Source organism: Castanea sativa, chromosome 6 (assembly GCF_040712315.1).
Source record: "Castanea sativa cultivar Marrone di Chiusa Pesio chromosome 6, ASM4071231v1".
In the NCBI taxonomy this organism is placed as follows: Eukaryota; Viridiplantae; Streptophyta; class Magnoliopsida; order Fagales; family Fagaceae; genus Castanea; species Castanea sativa.
This window is the reverse complement of record NC_134018.1, coordinates 22,541,379-22,559,792: the sequence shown is the minus strand read 5'-3', so window position 1 is coordinate 22,559,792 and position 18,414 is coordinate 22,541,379. Positions and strand designations below refer to the sequence as shown.

Below are 18,414 nucleotides of genomic sequence, written 5' to 3'. Positions count from 1 at the left end.
CCTCACTGCGTCTTCTCTGTCGAGCCACTTTCCCTCCCTCACTGCATCTTCTCCGTTGAGCCACACACCCAACCAGCCACCCTTCAACAAAATCCTTCAACAAACCACACCCACCGAGCCACACCCACACCCATCCTTCAACAAACCACACCCACCTATCCGTCGAGCCAAACCCATCGATCCGTCGAGCCTCACCCACACCCAAACCCATTCATCGCCCACCCAATCGGCGATAAGATAATCAAAACCCACCGACCCACACCCACAGTCAACCAAAAACCACAAAAAAAACAACCAACAAATCGGAGCAAGATCGATGCCTCGCAACACCGCCACCTCCTCGCTCAACCAAAAATGGATCAAAACCCACGAGATTCTAGGCGACGGACCCATCGGAGAACTCCGTTCGTATTGTAGGCGACGAACTCATCCGGCGACTCGGCTTGCTCGACCTTGTTCTTATCGGTGGCGATGGCGATCGGCGGCTAGAGGAAGAAAAATGGATGAGATGAGAGAAAGAGAGAATTGTGCTGTGTTTGAGAGAGAGAGAGAGAGAGAGAGAGAGAGAGGGAGGTGAGAGTCAGTAGGGAGGAGAGAGAAAAAACTATAAAAAATTAAATACACCTGCTACAGTACCCGTGTAAATTTACACGGTACTGTAGCAAAGTGTATGTTATAGATGAGTTTAGAGGCACTGATGTAGAGACTTTTTTGCTCAAAATGTGTAAAATTAATAACTTTTTTTCATTTTGCACAGTTATTCACATTTATCCATCCACTGATGTGGATGCTCTTAGGGTAAAACTTAGGTATAATACCTTAGATACTATTACTTAGGTTCCCTTTTTAAATTTAAGACAACTATCAAGCTAAATACTACAACTAACTAAAGTTAGCACCGTCTGATAATTTTCTTTTTCCTCCTAGATGCATTAATTCCTCAGCCTCTTCAACTTCTCAATACTCACTTCTCTCCCTCAATCCTTCAAACTCATGCTTCTAAATCCAAATCAAGAAATGGGCAATTTTTTTGTCTCAAACCTCAAGTTGATTCTGCTTAGACTTTGAATTCGTGATATGAATCTAGATATATTTCATAGACGATGTTTCGAAATGCGAGGCTCAACGTTGACTGTATATTCAAAATACTTTGTATTTGGGCAAAGCAAAGCAAACATGAATAACATAAACAAACTGTCATGTTTGATCAATTTATGGATGCAAGAGACAATGAAGGAGTTGACAGCTTTAGCTAAAGTCAGCAAATCGACACTATCTCACACTAGTTACCTCAAAATCAACAGCTACCTCTTCAATTTTCCCTTCATGGCTTAGGACCATAGTTTTAAAAAGGGACCAAACCGACTGGTTCAATCAGGAACCGGACAATAATCCATTCCAGTTATGCTTAAAAACCGAAAATGTAAGAAAAACTGCATTTAACCGGTAACCATTGGTTTAACTAGGAAAACCGAAAACCAGAATGGTTGAACCGGTTTTGCAAAATTGATGAAAGAGATCTGAAATGGAGCTTTATTTTGCAGAAAAATCTTTTTTTTTTCTCAGATCTACCAGTCTAAGTGGGTAAGGACAGATTTTTTGCTAAAAATCTTCTTTTTTCTCAGATCTGCTAGGCTTGAGAGATGAGAAAACTACTGAATGCTCATTCTTGGTGTTGAAACCACAGCTCTTCCGTGAGACATTGAATGAGAGGATCTGATGGAGATCTAACTTCCACAGAGAGAGAGAGAGAGAGAGAGAGAGGGGGAGATTCTTCTATCTTTTTTTATTATTAAAGAAGGGTATACGTGTGTGGCTGGGAGTGAGATGGTGGGAAAGTGGATTGGTCATAATAATTGGTATGTCACTATGTCAGTGAGTTGTCTAGTCGCTTGACTTTGGGGGGTTTTTATTATTTTTTTTTTTTTGAATAGAAAATTAGTTAAAGTTAGACTATTATTTATTAAAAAATAAATATATGAAACTTTAATAGTAGATTATTCTTTTTTTGTCAATAATTACTGACTAGAAAAAAAAAAAAAAAAAAAAAAGGTAGTATGCAAAAAAAGAAAAAAAAATTCTAAATTTTATATTTTCTTAAAATAAGTTATTAAAATTCAAAATTCATATAAAAATTATTTAAATATTTAAATTATATTAATTATGACATCATCGGTTCAATCATCGGTCTGACCTCAGTTGGACCATAAAACTGATAATCAATCTCTTTTCCGGTTCTTTGTCCGTTCCGATTTTTAAAACCATGCTTATAACATGTTGACTTCATCACACCTAGGTGTGACTCTCCAAAAGTTCAGAAATTTGAGATTGAGGATTGAGGGTGAGAATTGAGAAGAAGAGGAGGTTTCCGTGGTTTTCTAAATGAGTTTTAATTTCTTATGCATCTAGAAGAGATAAAAAGAAAATGGTGTTAGCTGTATTATTTAACTAAATAGGTATTTAAAATTTAAAAAGCAAATCCAAGTAACAAAAATTTAAGTTACTATATCTAAGGAATTTTGTTGCCATTTACCATTAGATATCTAACATTTTCGTTAGTTGTCACTGTGCAAAAGAATGTAGGAAACTAGCATCTCGAGTTTTATAAACTCGAGATCCAAGAAAAACTCGAGCTTTTAAAACTCGATTTGCAGTGTTCGGCAATACCATTACGTGGACAAATTTTCCATGTGTAGCCACGTAGAAATCGAGTTTATAAGACTCGAAATCTACACGCCCATTTTCAAACCCCTCCCTGAAACAATCACACTCTCTCAACCTCACTCAAACACTCACACTCTCTCAATCTCTCAAACACTCTCTCTGAAACACTCTCACTCAAAATTCAAACACTCTCCCTCAAACACCCAAACCAGTCACCCTCAACCCCTCGGCATTCAACGGAAATCGCCCTCACCCTCAAACGGTCTCCTCTTTCCTCACAACCGGCTTCAGGAGATCCTTCAAAATCCCTTTTGTCCCTACCAACGGAAGTTTGCAGGTATGTTTTTGAGCTTTTTAAATAATTATTCCATCTGGGTTTTGCCAAGTGTTTGTGTTTGATCATGTCTGTTGTTAGTGCTTTAGTTTTTCTTGTTAGTGTAAGATTTAAGTTAGACGAATTTGGTTTGTTACTTGTTGTATGATTTGGGTTGCTGGCATATTCATCAAAAGAGATGCTGAGTCAGATGAAGAACGCGGATTAAGAATATGGAATGGAGTAGAAAGGTTGTCTTTGTGGGATTATAGTATAGATGATTTGACCAATATTTTAGAACCCAACACAGTTGGTTTTCTGCCGACGATCTATAAACTGCTATAATAGTAAATTTTAGAAGCTGAAATGTTAGATATCTAATGGTAAATTTGCATCCATCTATCTCTTTCTCCCATCTTTCCCAGTCCCACCAAACATAGGAATCTGCAAAGAAAAAATGTGAAATTACCTAAGGAATTCTCTACAATAAACTCTGGTTTTTGGATTGGTAAATTATATGCACACCCATTAGGTTTTTTAACCCATGACCTCACTCTTCACCTATTCTTGTGTGAGGAGGTATTGACATTTGAGTCAGAGCTCACCAGCAAATTTACTACAACAAAGATTAGCTGAAGTAACAAAATAGTACACTATCATTCTCTAAAGTGTATAATAGGTGAATTCTTGAATTCCTAATTAATATATAATCTATTTTACAGTTCCTGTCCTCTCAATCACTTAAATCTGAAGAATAGCACATTTAGTTCCAAAATTTTGGTAGAACTGAAAAGGTAAGCAAAGATTCAATACTCACAACTAGATGTAACAACATTCTGGTAATAGTTCCATGGGACTGGCCGCTGAATCATCACCTCATCGTCTTTTACAAGGGGCAGTGATCCTGGCTTAGGGATGGAAGCTATCTGAACTCCACCAGTCTTGTCCCATGAAACATGAGCACCACACCAATACTTTAAGTACCAATAGAGGCCAGATGCAATTTCTACAGCTGTGGTTCCTTCAATCCTGAAAGAGAAATGCAAAACTTATAATCACAGAATATATATATATATATATATATATATATATATATATATATATATATATATTGCTTTCTCTCATTTCGGGGAGAAGGGGATAGTGGAAGATATGATTGAAAGAAAAACCACCAGAAATCTTTCATAGCCAGATACCTACCTATCCTTTAGAAGGGGTTAAAAAAATAACTCTTTCAATGGTGACATCTTCCGATGCACAAAACAATAAATTTAAAGGTTCAAAACTTTAAGTTCAAATCAAATCATCCAATGAGCCCAAGAGGAGGGAAAATGGGAGGGATTAATGATATCAGCCATAACATTCTTGAAGATGAAAATTGCTAGAAATGGACAAATAAAGATCCTTAAATAACAAAACAAATAAATATTATAAAGGGATAAAATCTTCAACAAGAATCATATCCAACGTACACAATTGCAGGCCCATTCTTGCTTGAGGAGTTGTAATTACTTGTACACAAAGATGGATGCAAATTTTTTCACAAAAATTTCACAAATGCTGAAATTTTTTTTGTCTTTAGCATTGTTGTTACTTTTATGGTACACCCATCACAACTTGCCATCTTAGAAGCTGTGAAATTTGTTTTGTCATTAGACTTGCTCATTCTGTATCATCTCAACCAATTTCAAGAGCTCACAAATGCCAAACCTTTGCCTCAAAGATTCCATTTTTTTTTTTTTCAATAGATTTAGAATTTGTGCATTTCCCATCTCCATCCCAACCAGAAATAAAGATTGAACTGAACCCAAAACAGAACTCCCACTACTAAGCTAATGCCAAACCTTATTTTGTTCTATGGAAAATTTAAAGAAAAAAAATTGTGAATTATTTTGTGCTTTTGAGTTTTGATACCTTATGAGGACATCGCTTTGTTTTGCATCAATATCAGAGTGACTACCCTGCAAGCAAATAAGAGATGCTATAAGCCATATAGAACTGTTAGGATTAGTGCCCTTAAATCCTATTATATGATGCTATGTATGATATTATGTATGACATTATGTATGACTTAATATTGTGATTGATAAAGTTATTTTATTATTATCTAAAATAATGGTAACATGAATATGGGACATTATCATATAGTCCATGAGATGCATTGTATGTGATTTATGTGAAAAGTCACAGAAGATGTAAATCACAAGTTCTTTGTAAACTCAGAATTTATAGTTCGTAGTCGGTGATGAAATTGGGCATTTCATCTGCGAAGACTATAACGTGTCAACTAAGATGATTTGTCTTGATCATGGAAGTGGAAACTTCTAGTTGATATGTTGATATGTTTTAAGAGTTAAAATATATTGAACAGGACCGCTGTGAGATTTATTATTTTCCTAAAGACTGTCAAATGAATAATAAATCTCACGACTTCTATTTGCATAAACTCTTAATCCTGAGAGAATAATGGACCTGATCATGAAGTGTAGGTTGCTTTGATATATCAGGAGTGAGATCTAAAGTTACGGTCAAAACCTCAGTATGTTAGGCAGCCACATTTAGTGTTGATGGAACATATATTCTCAAGATGGAATTCATAGTCTCTTGATGGAGATATAAAATATTCCCTTGAGATAAGTTTAATGGGTTCAGTTATTCAAAGAGTTAGGCCTAACCACTTTAGTAAGAAATTGCTAAAGTATATATTTATGAAATTGGATTTCATAAATATATAACGAATAACTTTAAAGAATTAAACCGGGTACTCAAGGATAAGATGTAGTAATTTACAAAGTGGCAGTCTACATTTATGACTTTGTGTTACTACGAATATTTTATGAAGGGGTTACGTGTATAATAAAGTCTTGGGATATAATTTATTAATAAGGCCTAGAGTGCAATTATATTTATATAGTGGTATTAAATATAATTAATGGTAACTTTGGACTTGTCAAGAGTTGACGGAAAAGCCTAAGGCCCATTGGAGCTAGTGTCTTATTGGTCCCTTTTGGTCCCACTCCAAGCCACACACTAAAGCCCAATTGGAAAGGCCCAATAGGCCAGCCCAATTAGATAATCAGTTAGTTATAAAGGGAGAAACATACAGAATTTTTAAGATGAAGAGATTAGAAAAGAAAAAGAAACAGTGTGTGAGAGAGTGTGAGACACACTTTCATTCTCCCTTTGAAAAACTGATTGAGAGACCACACATCTTGGGCGTAAAGTGGAATTGGAGTGAAGATTAAAAGTGTTCCCAAGTGCTTCTAATCTTTGTTTTGAATTTCTCCACACCAAGGTACGCTATCTTGTTCTTAAATTCTGAAATTTATGTAGTGCACGTTATCAATCATGAATGAAATAGATCCTAGTTCGTCGCTTCCGCTATGGGTTTTGTATGAGATACAAAAGCAGAATTTTTCCTTCAGAACATGTTTTAGGAAGCACCAATTTATATGAAACTTATGGGGAAAAAATCATAGAAAATGCACATATGGCAGCTTGATTTTCAAGTCTAGCACTTTGCTCTGAAAACATTTCATTTCAAAAATGTGACTGTAATGATCTTAAGCTAATTTCAACTTAGGCATCTAGAAACAAATGGTAAGACGACCATTCTTGGTCAACTTATTTCCAAGATATGATAGTGATACTATAAGCATTGTCTATAATTTTATAACACATTTAGCATCTTCAACCTGCCCAAATTGACATTAAAAATATTAAAATGACATTAAAACTCAACTTCCCCCTATCCACAAAATCAAATTGGTGTATTTGTATCAATTATATGAAAATTTCTTAGTATACTAGGCAAGATAATTCTAACTACTCTTTAAGTTTAACAGACAACATCTGTTAGACTGTCACACTGCTGTCTTCAGAAGATTAAACAAATCTCTTTGGATTTAAACTTTACCTTAACAATTTGACAATCACCTTAATCTATTCAGTTCATCATGTTGAGCTTGGTTTTCCGGTATACAGATGGGTGCATTGGTGTCATAAAACAGAGTTTGAGTTTCAAGGGCATCATAACATCAAAACACATTTCAATTACAAGTATCCAAAAACTCTTGTTTTAGCATTCCCATTTAAATCATTCCTCCCTTTGTCCCAACTAGTTTTTTCTATATTCCATTTTGAGATGTTGCAATAAATAGTCTTATTTTGAATGGGGATCTATCTCATGTTTAGTCACATTTCCTTGCATGTAGAATAGCATTCCTTTGCCCCCACACTATTAATGATCTCACAGTTGAGTATCTGAATGTTTGCAGTATGGAGCCTCGGATTGATGACGAGCCACAAATCTTGCACCTTGGTCCACTTGACGAGTCATTGTTGACGCGACAACGATATCATCGATCAGAGGACATTTGGAATGGCGAGGTGAAATATCTAGTTCTAACAATCGCTTTAATTTTTACGTTGTCTTTGACTTTTAGTTAGCAAGTTCTTTCAAAACACAATTTGTAGTTGTAACAACCGCTATAATTTTTATGGATTTTGCAGGACCCGGGCCCACTTACGTGCCGCACTAAGGAGATGGCAAGCATTCAGATGGGAGATAATCGGGTGATTGACATTATCAAGTTGCTAAGGCTGGAAGGATTGTTTAGGGCCCCTTCTAGAGAGATAGATCATTGCCTAATTTCGGCCCTAGTTAAGCGATGGCGGCCGGAGACGCATACGTTCCATCTTCCACATGGTGAGATGTCAATCACCCTACAAGATGTGGAGGTCATTTTCGGACTTCCTATAGATGGTGAGGTCTTGGTTGGGCCGACTGCTGTGGTGGATGGGGATTGGCGAGATCTGTGCATGGAGTTGCTTGGTTTTACTCCGGCGAATGACAACAAAACTTTGGTGGGGCAAAGAATTCTCATCAGCCGCCTTGTTCACGCCATTGCAGTGCCACTGCCTCATGACGCAATGGAGATGCAGATACACCAGTATGCTCGGTGCTATATTTTAGCGCTGCTAGGGGATAAGCTTTTCATGGACAAGTCGGGAGATAGGGTGCATTTGATGTTCTTAGCATTCCTGCGTGACCTTCGTGATCCGCCACAGTATAGTTGGGGTAGTGGTTGCTTGGCCTGGTTGTACAGAAAGTTGTGTCGGGCAAGCGAGAAAGGGGCATCGCAGATTGGTGGGGCGTGCACATTGGTCCAGTATTGGGCATGGGCAAGGTTGCCATTCTTGTGCCCGAGGATAGAGCCCCCACCTGGATGTGATTATGGCCCATGGCCATATGCTCCACTTGCATTTAAGTAAGTATTTTTCTAATATTGTGTGTGCAATGTACTCTTCTTAGTAACTATAACATGGGTATTATCTTATCTTATGTCATTCGCTTCTAACTGTAGGTGGGTGCGGGTGCCAAGCTCGAAGAGTAGGCCATCCGGCATGGCCTTGATCCACTATCGCGAGCAATTAGTTAGAATTCAGCCGGACCAAGTATGGCAAACAAAAATTCTGTTTGGTTATGTTAATTTTCCTTAAGAATATGATTGTTTCATCCTTTAACACATCTTCTGTTTTAATTTTTGTTTTTCCCTTTATCTATGTATTCTCCCTTGTTTTAATAAACTTGATGTTATGATAATTGTTTTTTGTTTCTATTGTAGATTGTGTGGCAGCCATACGAGGCAGACTTCGGCTACCTTCCTGACTTTTGCGTTGCAGGGAGGGATACGTGGACGGCAAGGGTGCCACTTGTGTGTTTTTGCATAGTAGAGATACACCACCCAGATCGTGTCCTTCGTTAGTTTGGGTTGGCGCAAGAGCGGCCCGACCATGTTGTGTACGATGAAAGACTGCATAGAATAGACTTGCGTGGGAAGGTGGAGAAGAATTGGAGGGAGGAGCATGGACCGTATATCCTTACATGGGATGCGAGACAACAACGACTTTGCCATGCACCTCCTCAGACTGGTGAGATGCCTCGCGATCATGACTATTACCGTTGGTACCGTCCAATCACTCGAAAGTATGTTGACCACAACAGCGCAAAATTAGATATATCGGTAATGTGTTCTAATTAGATATATCTTAGTTGAGTATTTGGGTAGATTAATAAGTACTATACTATATTATCCATTCTACAATTGATATGTAAATGTCTCAAATCTAATTGTACTGGTTCTTTCTCGGTTTCAGATTGAAAGCCATTTAGCGCTGTTGGAGATGCTTCCTGTAGGCAGCCGAGCCCACAACCATGTCCGACGCATCCTAAATGATCTGGCTGGGCTTGGTGGTGGTCCTGCACCAAATGGAGAGGCAAACAATGGGCATGAGATTGAATCAGCAGATATTGCAATCCCAAGCACAAGCGCAGCACCTGTACATACACCGACCCATGCTACTGCAGCTAGGGGCCGTGGTGGGCCTGCTACAGCAAGCCCAAGCACAAGCGCAACTAGGGGCCATGGTCGGCCTGCTACAGCAAGCCGAAGGACAAGTGCAGCTAGGGGCCGTGGTCGGTGTGCAACAACCGCTCGGGTTGTAAGTAGTGTTGAGATACCTGCACCCATCCCGTACGCATCTCTCCAGCCCGAGGTCCCTCCACCCATGGTAGATGCATCTCCTCAACCCGAGGTCCCTTCACCCACCCCACCTTCGCAGCCCAGTTTCGATCTCGGTATTCATTCTCAGTTGACCCCTTCTATGCACCCCGAGACACCCTCAAACCCATCCACCAGCTCTAGTGCACCCAGTTTTCCCATAGACCCACCCCGTACTGAACCCATGACAATGATCCCCACTCCTGGCCTATACACAAAGCATCATTACCCACCTACCTCATCCTCATCTGACCCTCTAGGACCTCCAGTTGGGATTGACACTCTACAACCAGATACTGATGTACCGGACGAGCATCCCCCTCATCAGCCCTCACCCCCACGAGGTAGACCGCAACGTGCTAGAAGAGCTCCCACTTGTGGGACAGGTGGACACAAAATAGGACACAAAGGCAGCTCTATGGTACGATACCATTAATTACGATGTATAGGCCTATTTTGCAGTTCACACACCTTATCATTTCACCAAATATTGATTGTATGCATCTAATGTCTTTGCAGCACGATGATAGCCTAAGGATGATGCCCCGCAGCCTCCTCCCCCGCCCAAACATTACACGAGGGTTAAAAAAACGCAAAATTGGTGAACCTTGAAAAAGAGGTTTGTTACAGAGGTTTTCTAAATAGTGAATAAGTATTGATCACTTGGATTAGGGAGTTGAGGGTTGAAGTTTGATTTAATTTTTGCTTTTTTTTTTTTTTTTCCCGAACATTTTTGACAATTGCAATGTTTCTCTTCATAGTGAGTGTAAAATGGCAAAAAGAGCTATTTCAAGCTATGGAAATTGATACTAGCCAGCCTGCCTATGTCTTCAAGTGCCAGTTGTATGATCTAATCGGGGTTCCTCCTGAAAGGCAGAAGATTATGGTTAAGGGTGGTTTACTGAAGGTAAGTAGATGCCTTTGTAGATGTTGCTTAAAATTGATCCATATCTTGATTTATTCAAATATAGTGCATCATATGGTAAATCTGCAATAAATTGCTTTTCACGCATGATTGAAATTTTCAGTAAAATAGTTTATTTATTTATTTATTTGTAAGTCAGACAGACACCTGCTGGGACTTGAACACATGACCTGTCCAGCCTTGTTCTTGTAAAAGGAGGAGGCAACATTAAGCTAGAGCTCATTAGCAACATAATAAAAGCAGCTTTTAAATTCTCAATCTAAGTTTTTTATTTGGATGATGCAGGATGATGCAGATTGGTCGACATTAGGAGTAAAACAGGTGCTTTTACTTTCATGGTGACTTTGTTACAGATTTTAATTCTACATCTATATTTTGTTCTTATGTGGTGCGCTGCATTTATTTTTTCTAGGGCCAAAAATTAATGATGATGGGAACTACAGATGAGATCATTAAAGCTCCAGAGAAGGGCCCTGTTTTTATTGAAGATCTTCCAGAGGAAGAGCAAGTGGTTGCTTTGGTACAGTTCATGACTCTATGGTTCTAAAATCGGCATGTTTTTTTTTTAATAAGTAATAGAAAGTCTGCACATGTATTATTAAGAAGTTGAATATTTAAATATATTTGAGCTGTTACAGCAGTGCCATTGTGTAAATGGATAAGTTTTTAGTTGTTTGATCTCATTCTATAATCACCATATGTTTCAACCTCATGCTAGTTAGGACTTCAGAATAATATACCATTGCATTCCTTTTGTAGATCAGTCAGGAAAAGCAAATTAAACATGATTTTAAACTTTAAAATTTATGTGCATTGTTAATGATAGCTTTCAATCATGAATATTGTGGATCTGTGACCAAAGGGAAAAAAGGTTAATTGAAATCTAATATTAATTTTTAGTTAATTATTTTAGGCCATCTTCTCGTCAAAATTTTGATAAGTAATGAAAACTTTAGTCTTTATATGAAAATATAAACTAAAAGCTGACACCCAAGTACACAGGCAGTGTACTACAAGAGGCTAGTGCCCTCAACAAAGGAACACGTATCTAAGAACTATACCATCAAAGAAAAGGAATGACCACTCATCACAAACATCCAAACATACAAGGAACATAAGAAAATACACATCCAAGTCCAGCATAGAGTGTTTTGACTCAAGAAATGAATCGAAGTCATGAGATCAAACAAATTAGAGTATTAAGGTGTTTTTTCCCTTGATAATATGTCCCTACATGGAGAATTACAGAGAGATTTTCTTTGGAGTGGTATTAGTGGTGATTGTAAATTACACTTGGTGAAATGGGCTAAGGTTTGTAAGCCAATGCAAGTTGGGGGGCTAGGTATTAGATGATTGATGAGTTTTAACTCTACCTTGTTGGGCAAGTGGTTGTGGAGGTATGGTTTAGACACAGTGCTGGTCTATTTAATTTGGGAAACACCTGTTACATGAACTCCACAGTACAATGCCTACATTCTGTTCCAGAGTTGAAGTCAGCTTTGATCCAGTGAGTTCTCTTCTTCAGTTAATCAACGTTAATTTTTCCAGAATTTGTTTTGTGATTGTTGTTTTCATGGTTAGTGTGCATGCCCTCTTTTGCTACTAAGATGTATCAGTTTATAAACTTTCATTAGGTATGTACATTCTGGAAGAAGCAACGAAGTGGATCAGACTTCTCATATGTTGACCATAGCAACACGTGATTTATTTAATGAGCTTGATAAAAGTGTCAAGCCTGTGGCTCCAATGCAATTTTGGATGGTTTGTTCTCTGATTTAACTCTTCCATTTAATGTTGCAGCTGTTTTATCTCCTTTACAAATTGAGGTTACTTGTTAGAATACAATAATCCTTGTGTCATGGGATTTTGCAGAAAAATCTTTAGCATTAATCAGAAATATTTTGAATGGCATATTTTTATTAAAAAGATAAAGGTAGCACATACATTCACTGCTATATATCTGAGCTTAAGGCTTCATCCTCAAGAAGAGGGCACTTTGTCCACTGAAAAATTTAGTTAATGCTTGGATTCAAGATGGAGGATGATTTCCTTGATTTTTCACGTGATATAAATTCTTGTTCTATAGGTTCTAAAATTGTCTCAGTCCATGCTTGCTTTGTACTATTTTCACAAAAACTACTTTTGGCAAACTAAATCTCAATGATTGGTTGCTACAGCATAATTTATACTGGTACGGGAGGGAGACATATCATGTTTGTTTGTTTATTATGTTTGCAGGTTTTGCGTAAAAAATATCCTCAATTTGGCCAGCTGCATAATGGTGTCTTCATGCAACAGGTCTTGAATTACTTCCATCTAATTGTAAAACAATGTTACTGATTTGATCTGGTAGTAAGTTGATCTTTTAAATTTAAAACATGTAACAGGATGCTGAAGAATGTTGGACTCAACTTTTATATACACTCTCTCAATCTCTTAGTTCGATTGGTTCTAGGTATTCTTCTTTTTACCTGGTAGCATGTAACTACTACTATGTAGGCCTGTGGGTATGTCTTGGTACTGATATTAGCTACAAAAAAGTCTACTATAGATTATTATGTATACAAACTTCCAGTGCACACCAATTTCCTCAAAAAAATAAAAATAAATTATGGTTATTTTCAGTTAGAACTACCACCCGAGCAGTTTCTTCCTTAGCACTCTAATCCTCTGCTGTTTCATGAGCACTTATTGCCTTGCTTATATTTGTTTTATTTTTCAGTAGTTTAACGTCATCATATATGACATTCACTTGCAGTGAAAATCCTGACACCATGAAGGCTCTCTTTGGCATCGAGCTTGTTAGCAGGTAGTTATGTTTTTCATTATTTCACAATTAACACTGGTTTGGAGTAGTAGTCTTATTTTAATTATTACTAATTTTGTATGTGGAATTACATAGTTTGTCCTTCCATTGTTTTGCTAATTAATTAGAGAAGACACTGAGTGTTTGGATGTGTAAAGTCAAGATGTGCTTCATTGTATACATCTCATATTTTCTTGTTTTCATTCCTTATTGACACTTCCTTGTTGTCATACCATTACAGACCCGCTTCAATTTTGTGAATTTTTCCCTTGGAAAACATGTTTCATATTGGTGAGGGCTTGAGTATTTAGCAATTTTCTGACTATAGTCAAATCTTAATACTTGGATTTGAGTTTGATCTATCTGGTGTATTCAGGATGGTGACTGAATCTCAACCAGCTCAAATTCAAATTTGATTTGGATCTTTGATCTGATCAATTCAGAGTCTTATGTAGTGCTTCTGCCAGTAAAAGAGAATATTCGTCATCTTGTGATCATTTTGTCTATTGTTTTAATTCTGTACTTTGTTTGCATGGGAGTAAAGATGAAGATCAAAGAGTGTTAGTAAAAGAAAGCAGATTAAGGAGAGATGGAAAAATTATTTTGATAAACTTTTTAATGGAAATGATATGAAGATTGGAGCGATTTGGGTAACCCAATGGAGGATAGAGACTGTAGATTCGTTCGAAGAATTAGGATGATGGAGGTAAAGGATGCATTAAGGAGGATGAAAATGGGAAAAGTCCTAGGACCAGATGAAATCCCCAATGAAGTTTGGAAGTGCTTTGGCGAGGTGGGTGTATGCTGGTTGAAAAACTTTTTCAATAAGATCTTAAGTGCTAACAAAATTCCTAGTGGGTGGAGATTACTGTTGTCCACATATGAGCTGCACTATGACACTTTGGAAAGAGTGACTGAAATAGGTTAAGTATCAAAGAATCATTTTGGTTCATGCTAGGACGATCTATCATGGTAGTTGTTTTCTTACTTAAACTTTTGATGGAAATATAAATATAGAGAGGTTCGTAAAGATCTTCATGATCTAGAGAAAGCATATGATAGGGTCCCTAGAGAGGTTATTTGATGGGTTTTGGAAAAGAAAGGAGTTCTCCTATATAAAGTTGATTATGGATATGTAAGACATAGTTGTAACTAGTGTGAGAACAAGTGGAGGAATCACAAGCAAGTTTCCTATCACTATAGGTTTGCATCAAGGATCAACATTAAGTCCATATTTCTTTGTACTAATGATGGATGAGTTCACTAAATCTATCCAAGAGGAAGTCCTGTATTTTTTTTGTAGATAATATAGTTTTAGTGGATGAAATTAGAAGTGGTGCTAATGCGAAGTTAGAAATTTGGTGAGAAGCATTAGATTCTAAAGGCTTTTGATTAAGTAGGACTAAAATAGAGTACATGAAATGTAAGTTTAGTAAAAGTAGAAACAAAAACAAAGGGGCGGTAAGACTTTTGATAAGTAATAAGGATTTATTGATATCAAAGAAAGAGACACTTAGATACACAAGGAGTATACATGGATATACAATCAAATATAGAAGTTACATAAATCAAGTAAATCAAGAATTGGAAAGAAAGATTGGTTTCTCAATGCTAACTAGTCCAATAAGATTCTTAAAAAGAATAACTTGAGATCTGGCATAGTTCTCTCATTATCTTCAAAGCTCTTGCTATTTCTTTCCCTCCAAAGATGCCACATCAAATAATGGAGAACAATAATCCATATATGGCCATTTCGATGATGACGACCTTGCCAGCATGCTAAGCTCAACAATAGACTTTGGCATAGCCTAACTTACTCCAAATAAACCCAAAACCATAGACCACAGATCTGTAGCAACTGGAAGGGTGGTAAGACTTGATGGTCAGGAGATGCCAAAGAGTGACAATTTTTGATATCTTGGATTAATAATTCATAAATATTGAGAGATCGAAGAGGATGTGAATCATATGATAAAAGCATGGTGGATGAAGTGGAGAAGCACATCAAGAGGAGTGTTGTGCTACATGGAAATACATTGGAAAAATAGGATTCAAAATGATGAAATTCACTTCAAGATAGGGGAAGCCCCTATTGAAGAAAAGATGAGGGAGAGATGACTACTACTAGTATGAAAGAGTGAGTTGGTCCAAGTTGAGGGAATGAAAAAGGTAGAGAAAGACCAAAAATCACATTAGTAGAAGTATTAAAAAGTGACATGTCAATTAAGGGATTAACAAAGAGTATGACTTTGAGATAGAATAGAATGGAGGAAAAGAATACATATGGTTGACCCTAACTATTCTATTGAGAATCCATAACCAATCCCAAAATTTTGGGACTAAGGTTTTGTATGTTGTTTGCATGTAAGGAAAGATTTTTGTATGTTGTTGTTTGCATGTAAGTCAAGATTCTTGCTTGCTTGATGCATGATTGGCTTACTGATGACCATAGCTAGTAAATAAATTAATGGTAGAGGCATCATTTTATGATCCATGGACTTTATGTTTTTCTTCTGTTCAGTTTTATTAAGCTTGAAATTTTGATAATTATTTTGTATGAATATGTGATTTGTGCTGGTGGGGGCCAGGGTCCATTGTCAAGAAAGTGGTGAAGAAAGCTCAGAGACAGAATCGGTTTATTCACTTAAATGCCACATATCACAAGAAGTGAACCATTTGCACGAAGGACTAAAGCATGTAAGTAGTATCATCCAGTTGTGAAGATCTTTTGTTCTCTCTCTCTCTCTCTCTCTCTTTTAGGGTGTAAGGGCAGAACAAATATTTGATTAAGTATTACATGCTTCTTATATTTTCTTTCAACATCAATGTTGTTATTGTTTGTGCATTTTGACTAACATTTCCTAATAACAATGGCCTTTGTACCAATTGGCATTTTAGCCCTCATAAGTTTGAGGTGATGGGTGGTTCAGGTGATGGTTTATAATCCCTGAATTTGTAACATGTCATGGTACCTATGACAATTAACCTCTAGTATTTTGTTTGCTTCTGCTTTTCTATGACAAGAATAATTTTCTAGCTATGAAGTTTGTAACATTGAACTTGCACCATGTTATTCAAATCTAACATTTTCATATTTCTTTTCTAGATTTTCAAAGGGAAAAAAAGAGTTTATCAATTGGTTATTCTAACAATGAAAAATGTCCTTTCAAAACTACAGCATTGCATAAGCTTATCATTTCACTTGTTTGTGTAGGCTTTAAAATCAGAATTGGAAAAGGCTTCCCCTTCCTTGGGGCGTAGTGCAATTTACTTGAAAGAGTCTCGTATCAATGGCCTGCCAAGGTACAACTTCTTCTGATTTTTATGAATTATTCTTTTTTTGCCCTTTATAGCATGAAAAGTTCCACCATGTGGCCTCATAGGATCCAACCTTAAGGATCTTCCTATTTAATGGATGACTTAAGCTGGTAGGGTGTTTCTCTACTTTTTTTTTGTGTTGGTTTATCTAAATTCATACTGCTAATGTAACTTTGATTTTTTCCCAAGGTACCTGACTGTTCAGTTTGTGCGTTTTTTCTGGAAGAGGGAGTCAAATCAGAAGGTCAAAATTTTGTGGGTAATTGCAGTTTCCTTCTTTCATTATATGTTGCACTACAGAAGTTGAATTTGTCACTTTCATATCATTGTGGGGAAAAAAAAATGAGAGTACACAGTGCATTGTGGAAATTTAACAAAACATTCTTTGAGATGATTACCTTGTGGGGGTCAAATATGAGAGTACACAGTGCATGCTGTGTCTTGCCTTCTTTCATTAGCATTCACCACTCTTTATCTTGGTGAGAAGTTTTACAGTGTTCATGTTTCTTAAAATTTGTTCACTTATTTCAGAAAGTGGATTATCCTTTGGAGTTGGATATTTATGATCTGTGTTCGGATGATCTCCGCAAAAAATTGGAAGCTCCTGGCAAGGTTTTTGCTTGCCCTTGGCTTTGATGAACTTTAAAGTTACATCTCCATTTCAAAAATATTTGATTGCTTGGTTGTGTTGGACATTTTCATGTATATTGTTTATAATTTAGATCCTAAGGGACGAGGAAGGTAAAAAGCTTGGTTTGAAAGCTAGCGAAAAGAGCTCTGGTTCAAAAGACAATGATGTCAAGATGTCTGATGCAGAGGTACACAACCTATCCATACAAACACACAAACATGTATCTCTTTCTCATTACAAAATTATCTCATGTCTCTTCTTGGCACACAGGGATCATCAAATAGAAGTGGTGAACCATCTATAGCTACATCTGAAGAAGGTATCAACCTAAAATGTCCATGTTAGCTGAAATTAGGGAGTCTACTATAGATTTCATGTGAGTTTTTGGAAGTCCAGTGCATGTGGTCCCTCCTTTTCACTGTTTGACTGATACTAAAATGCTGGTGTTCCATCCGATAGCAGAACACAAATGACTGGAATTTATGATTTCGTTGCTGTGCTGACCCACAAGGGTAGGAGTGCTGATTCAGGACATTATGTTGCTTGGGTCAAGCAAGAAAGTGGTCAGTTTTCTAGACTTGACTATTTAGTACTTCCATGTACTTACTACCTCATGTGCATAGGATGTTGGGATGTCTACACAAGATAACCTAAAGAATTACAAAAAATGTGAACTACAATCGATGAAATCTACAACAGAAAGAGTATTAAGGATATAGAACATAGAAAAAGTGAACATAGGCTGTTAGGATTTATACATATGACAGCCTAAAGAATTACAAAAAATGTGAACATCAATTGAAACGAAAGAGATTCACTGAAATCTACAATAGAAAAAGAATTATTAGGGTCTAGAACAGAGAAAATATATTATTAGGATCTAGAACACTAGACCATTCAAACAATGATCTAGTGAAAATGCCTATGAGCTCCTACCTCAAATGGCACTTCCTCTTGTAAAATCAAGGTGGAAGTTAGGTTGTGGGTTCAAAACGCCACTGGTTGCATGTCTAACCAGTAAACAACAATGATATAGCGAAAACTAGTACATACAAACCACCAAGTCTTCCATATCTTCAAAAGTATGATGATTCTTCTCTCTTCACAATGTCTACAACATGCATAAGCAGGCTCAATTCCAAATACAATAAGACTATTTATCAAACCAATTCTCCAAGTAGACAAATGATCAAG

The 18,414-nt window shown here is 37.0% G+C and overlaps 1 protein-coding gene and 1 long non-coding RNA gene across 2 annotated transcripts; both read left to right on the top strand.

Annotated features, from left to right (window-relative positions):
* The first annotated feature begins 8,107 nt into the window (after nucleotides 1-8,107).
* On the top strand, nucleotides 8,108-8,667 carry LOC142639166 (uncharacterized). Its single transcript, XR_012845137.1, has 3 exons — nucleotides 8,108-8,247; nucleotides 8,344-8,434; nucleotides 8,605-8,667. It is a non-coding gene; the product is annotated as an uncharacterized LOC142639166 (long non-coding RNA).
* Nucleotides 8,668-10,285: 1,618 nt separating this feature from the next.
* LOC142639659 (ubiquitin carboxyl-terminal hydrolase 7-like) lies at nucleotides 10,286-17,565 on the top strand. The gene is made up of 14 exons (XM_075813807.1): nucleotides 10,286-10,447; nucleotides 10,751-10,786; nucleotides 10,878-10,990; nucleotides 11,874-11,972; nucleotides 12,100-12,226; nucleotides 12,704-12,763; nucleotides 12,853-12,920; nucleotides 13,224-13,274; nucleotides 15,860-15,968; nucleotides 16,486-16,574; nucleotides 16,779-16,848; nucleotides 17,121-17,201; nucleotides 17,312-17,407; nucleotides 17,491-17,565. Exons 1-14 carry the CDS (start codon nucleotides 10,286-10,288, stop codon nucleotides 17,563-17,565), a joined length of 1,236 nt encoding a protein of 411 aa, XP_075669922.1.
* The last annotated feature ends 849 nt before the right edge of the window (nucleotides 17,566-18,414 follow it).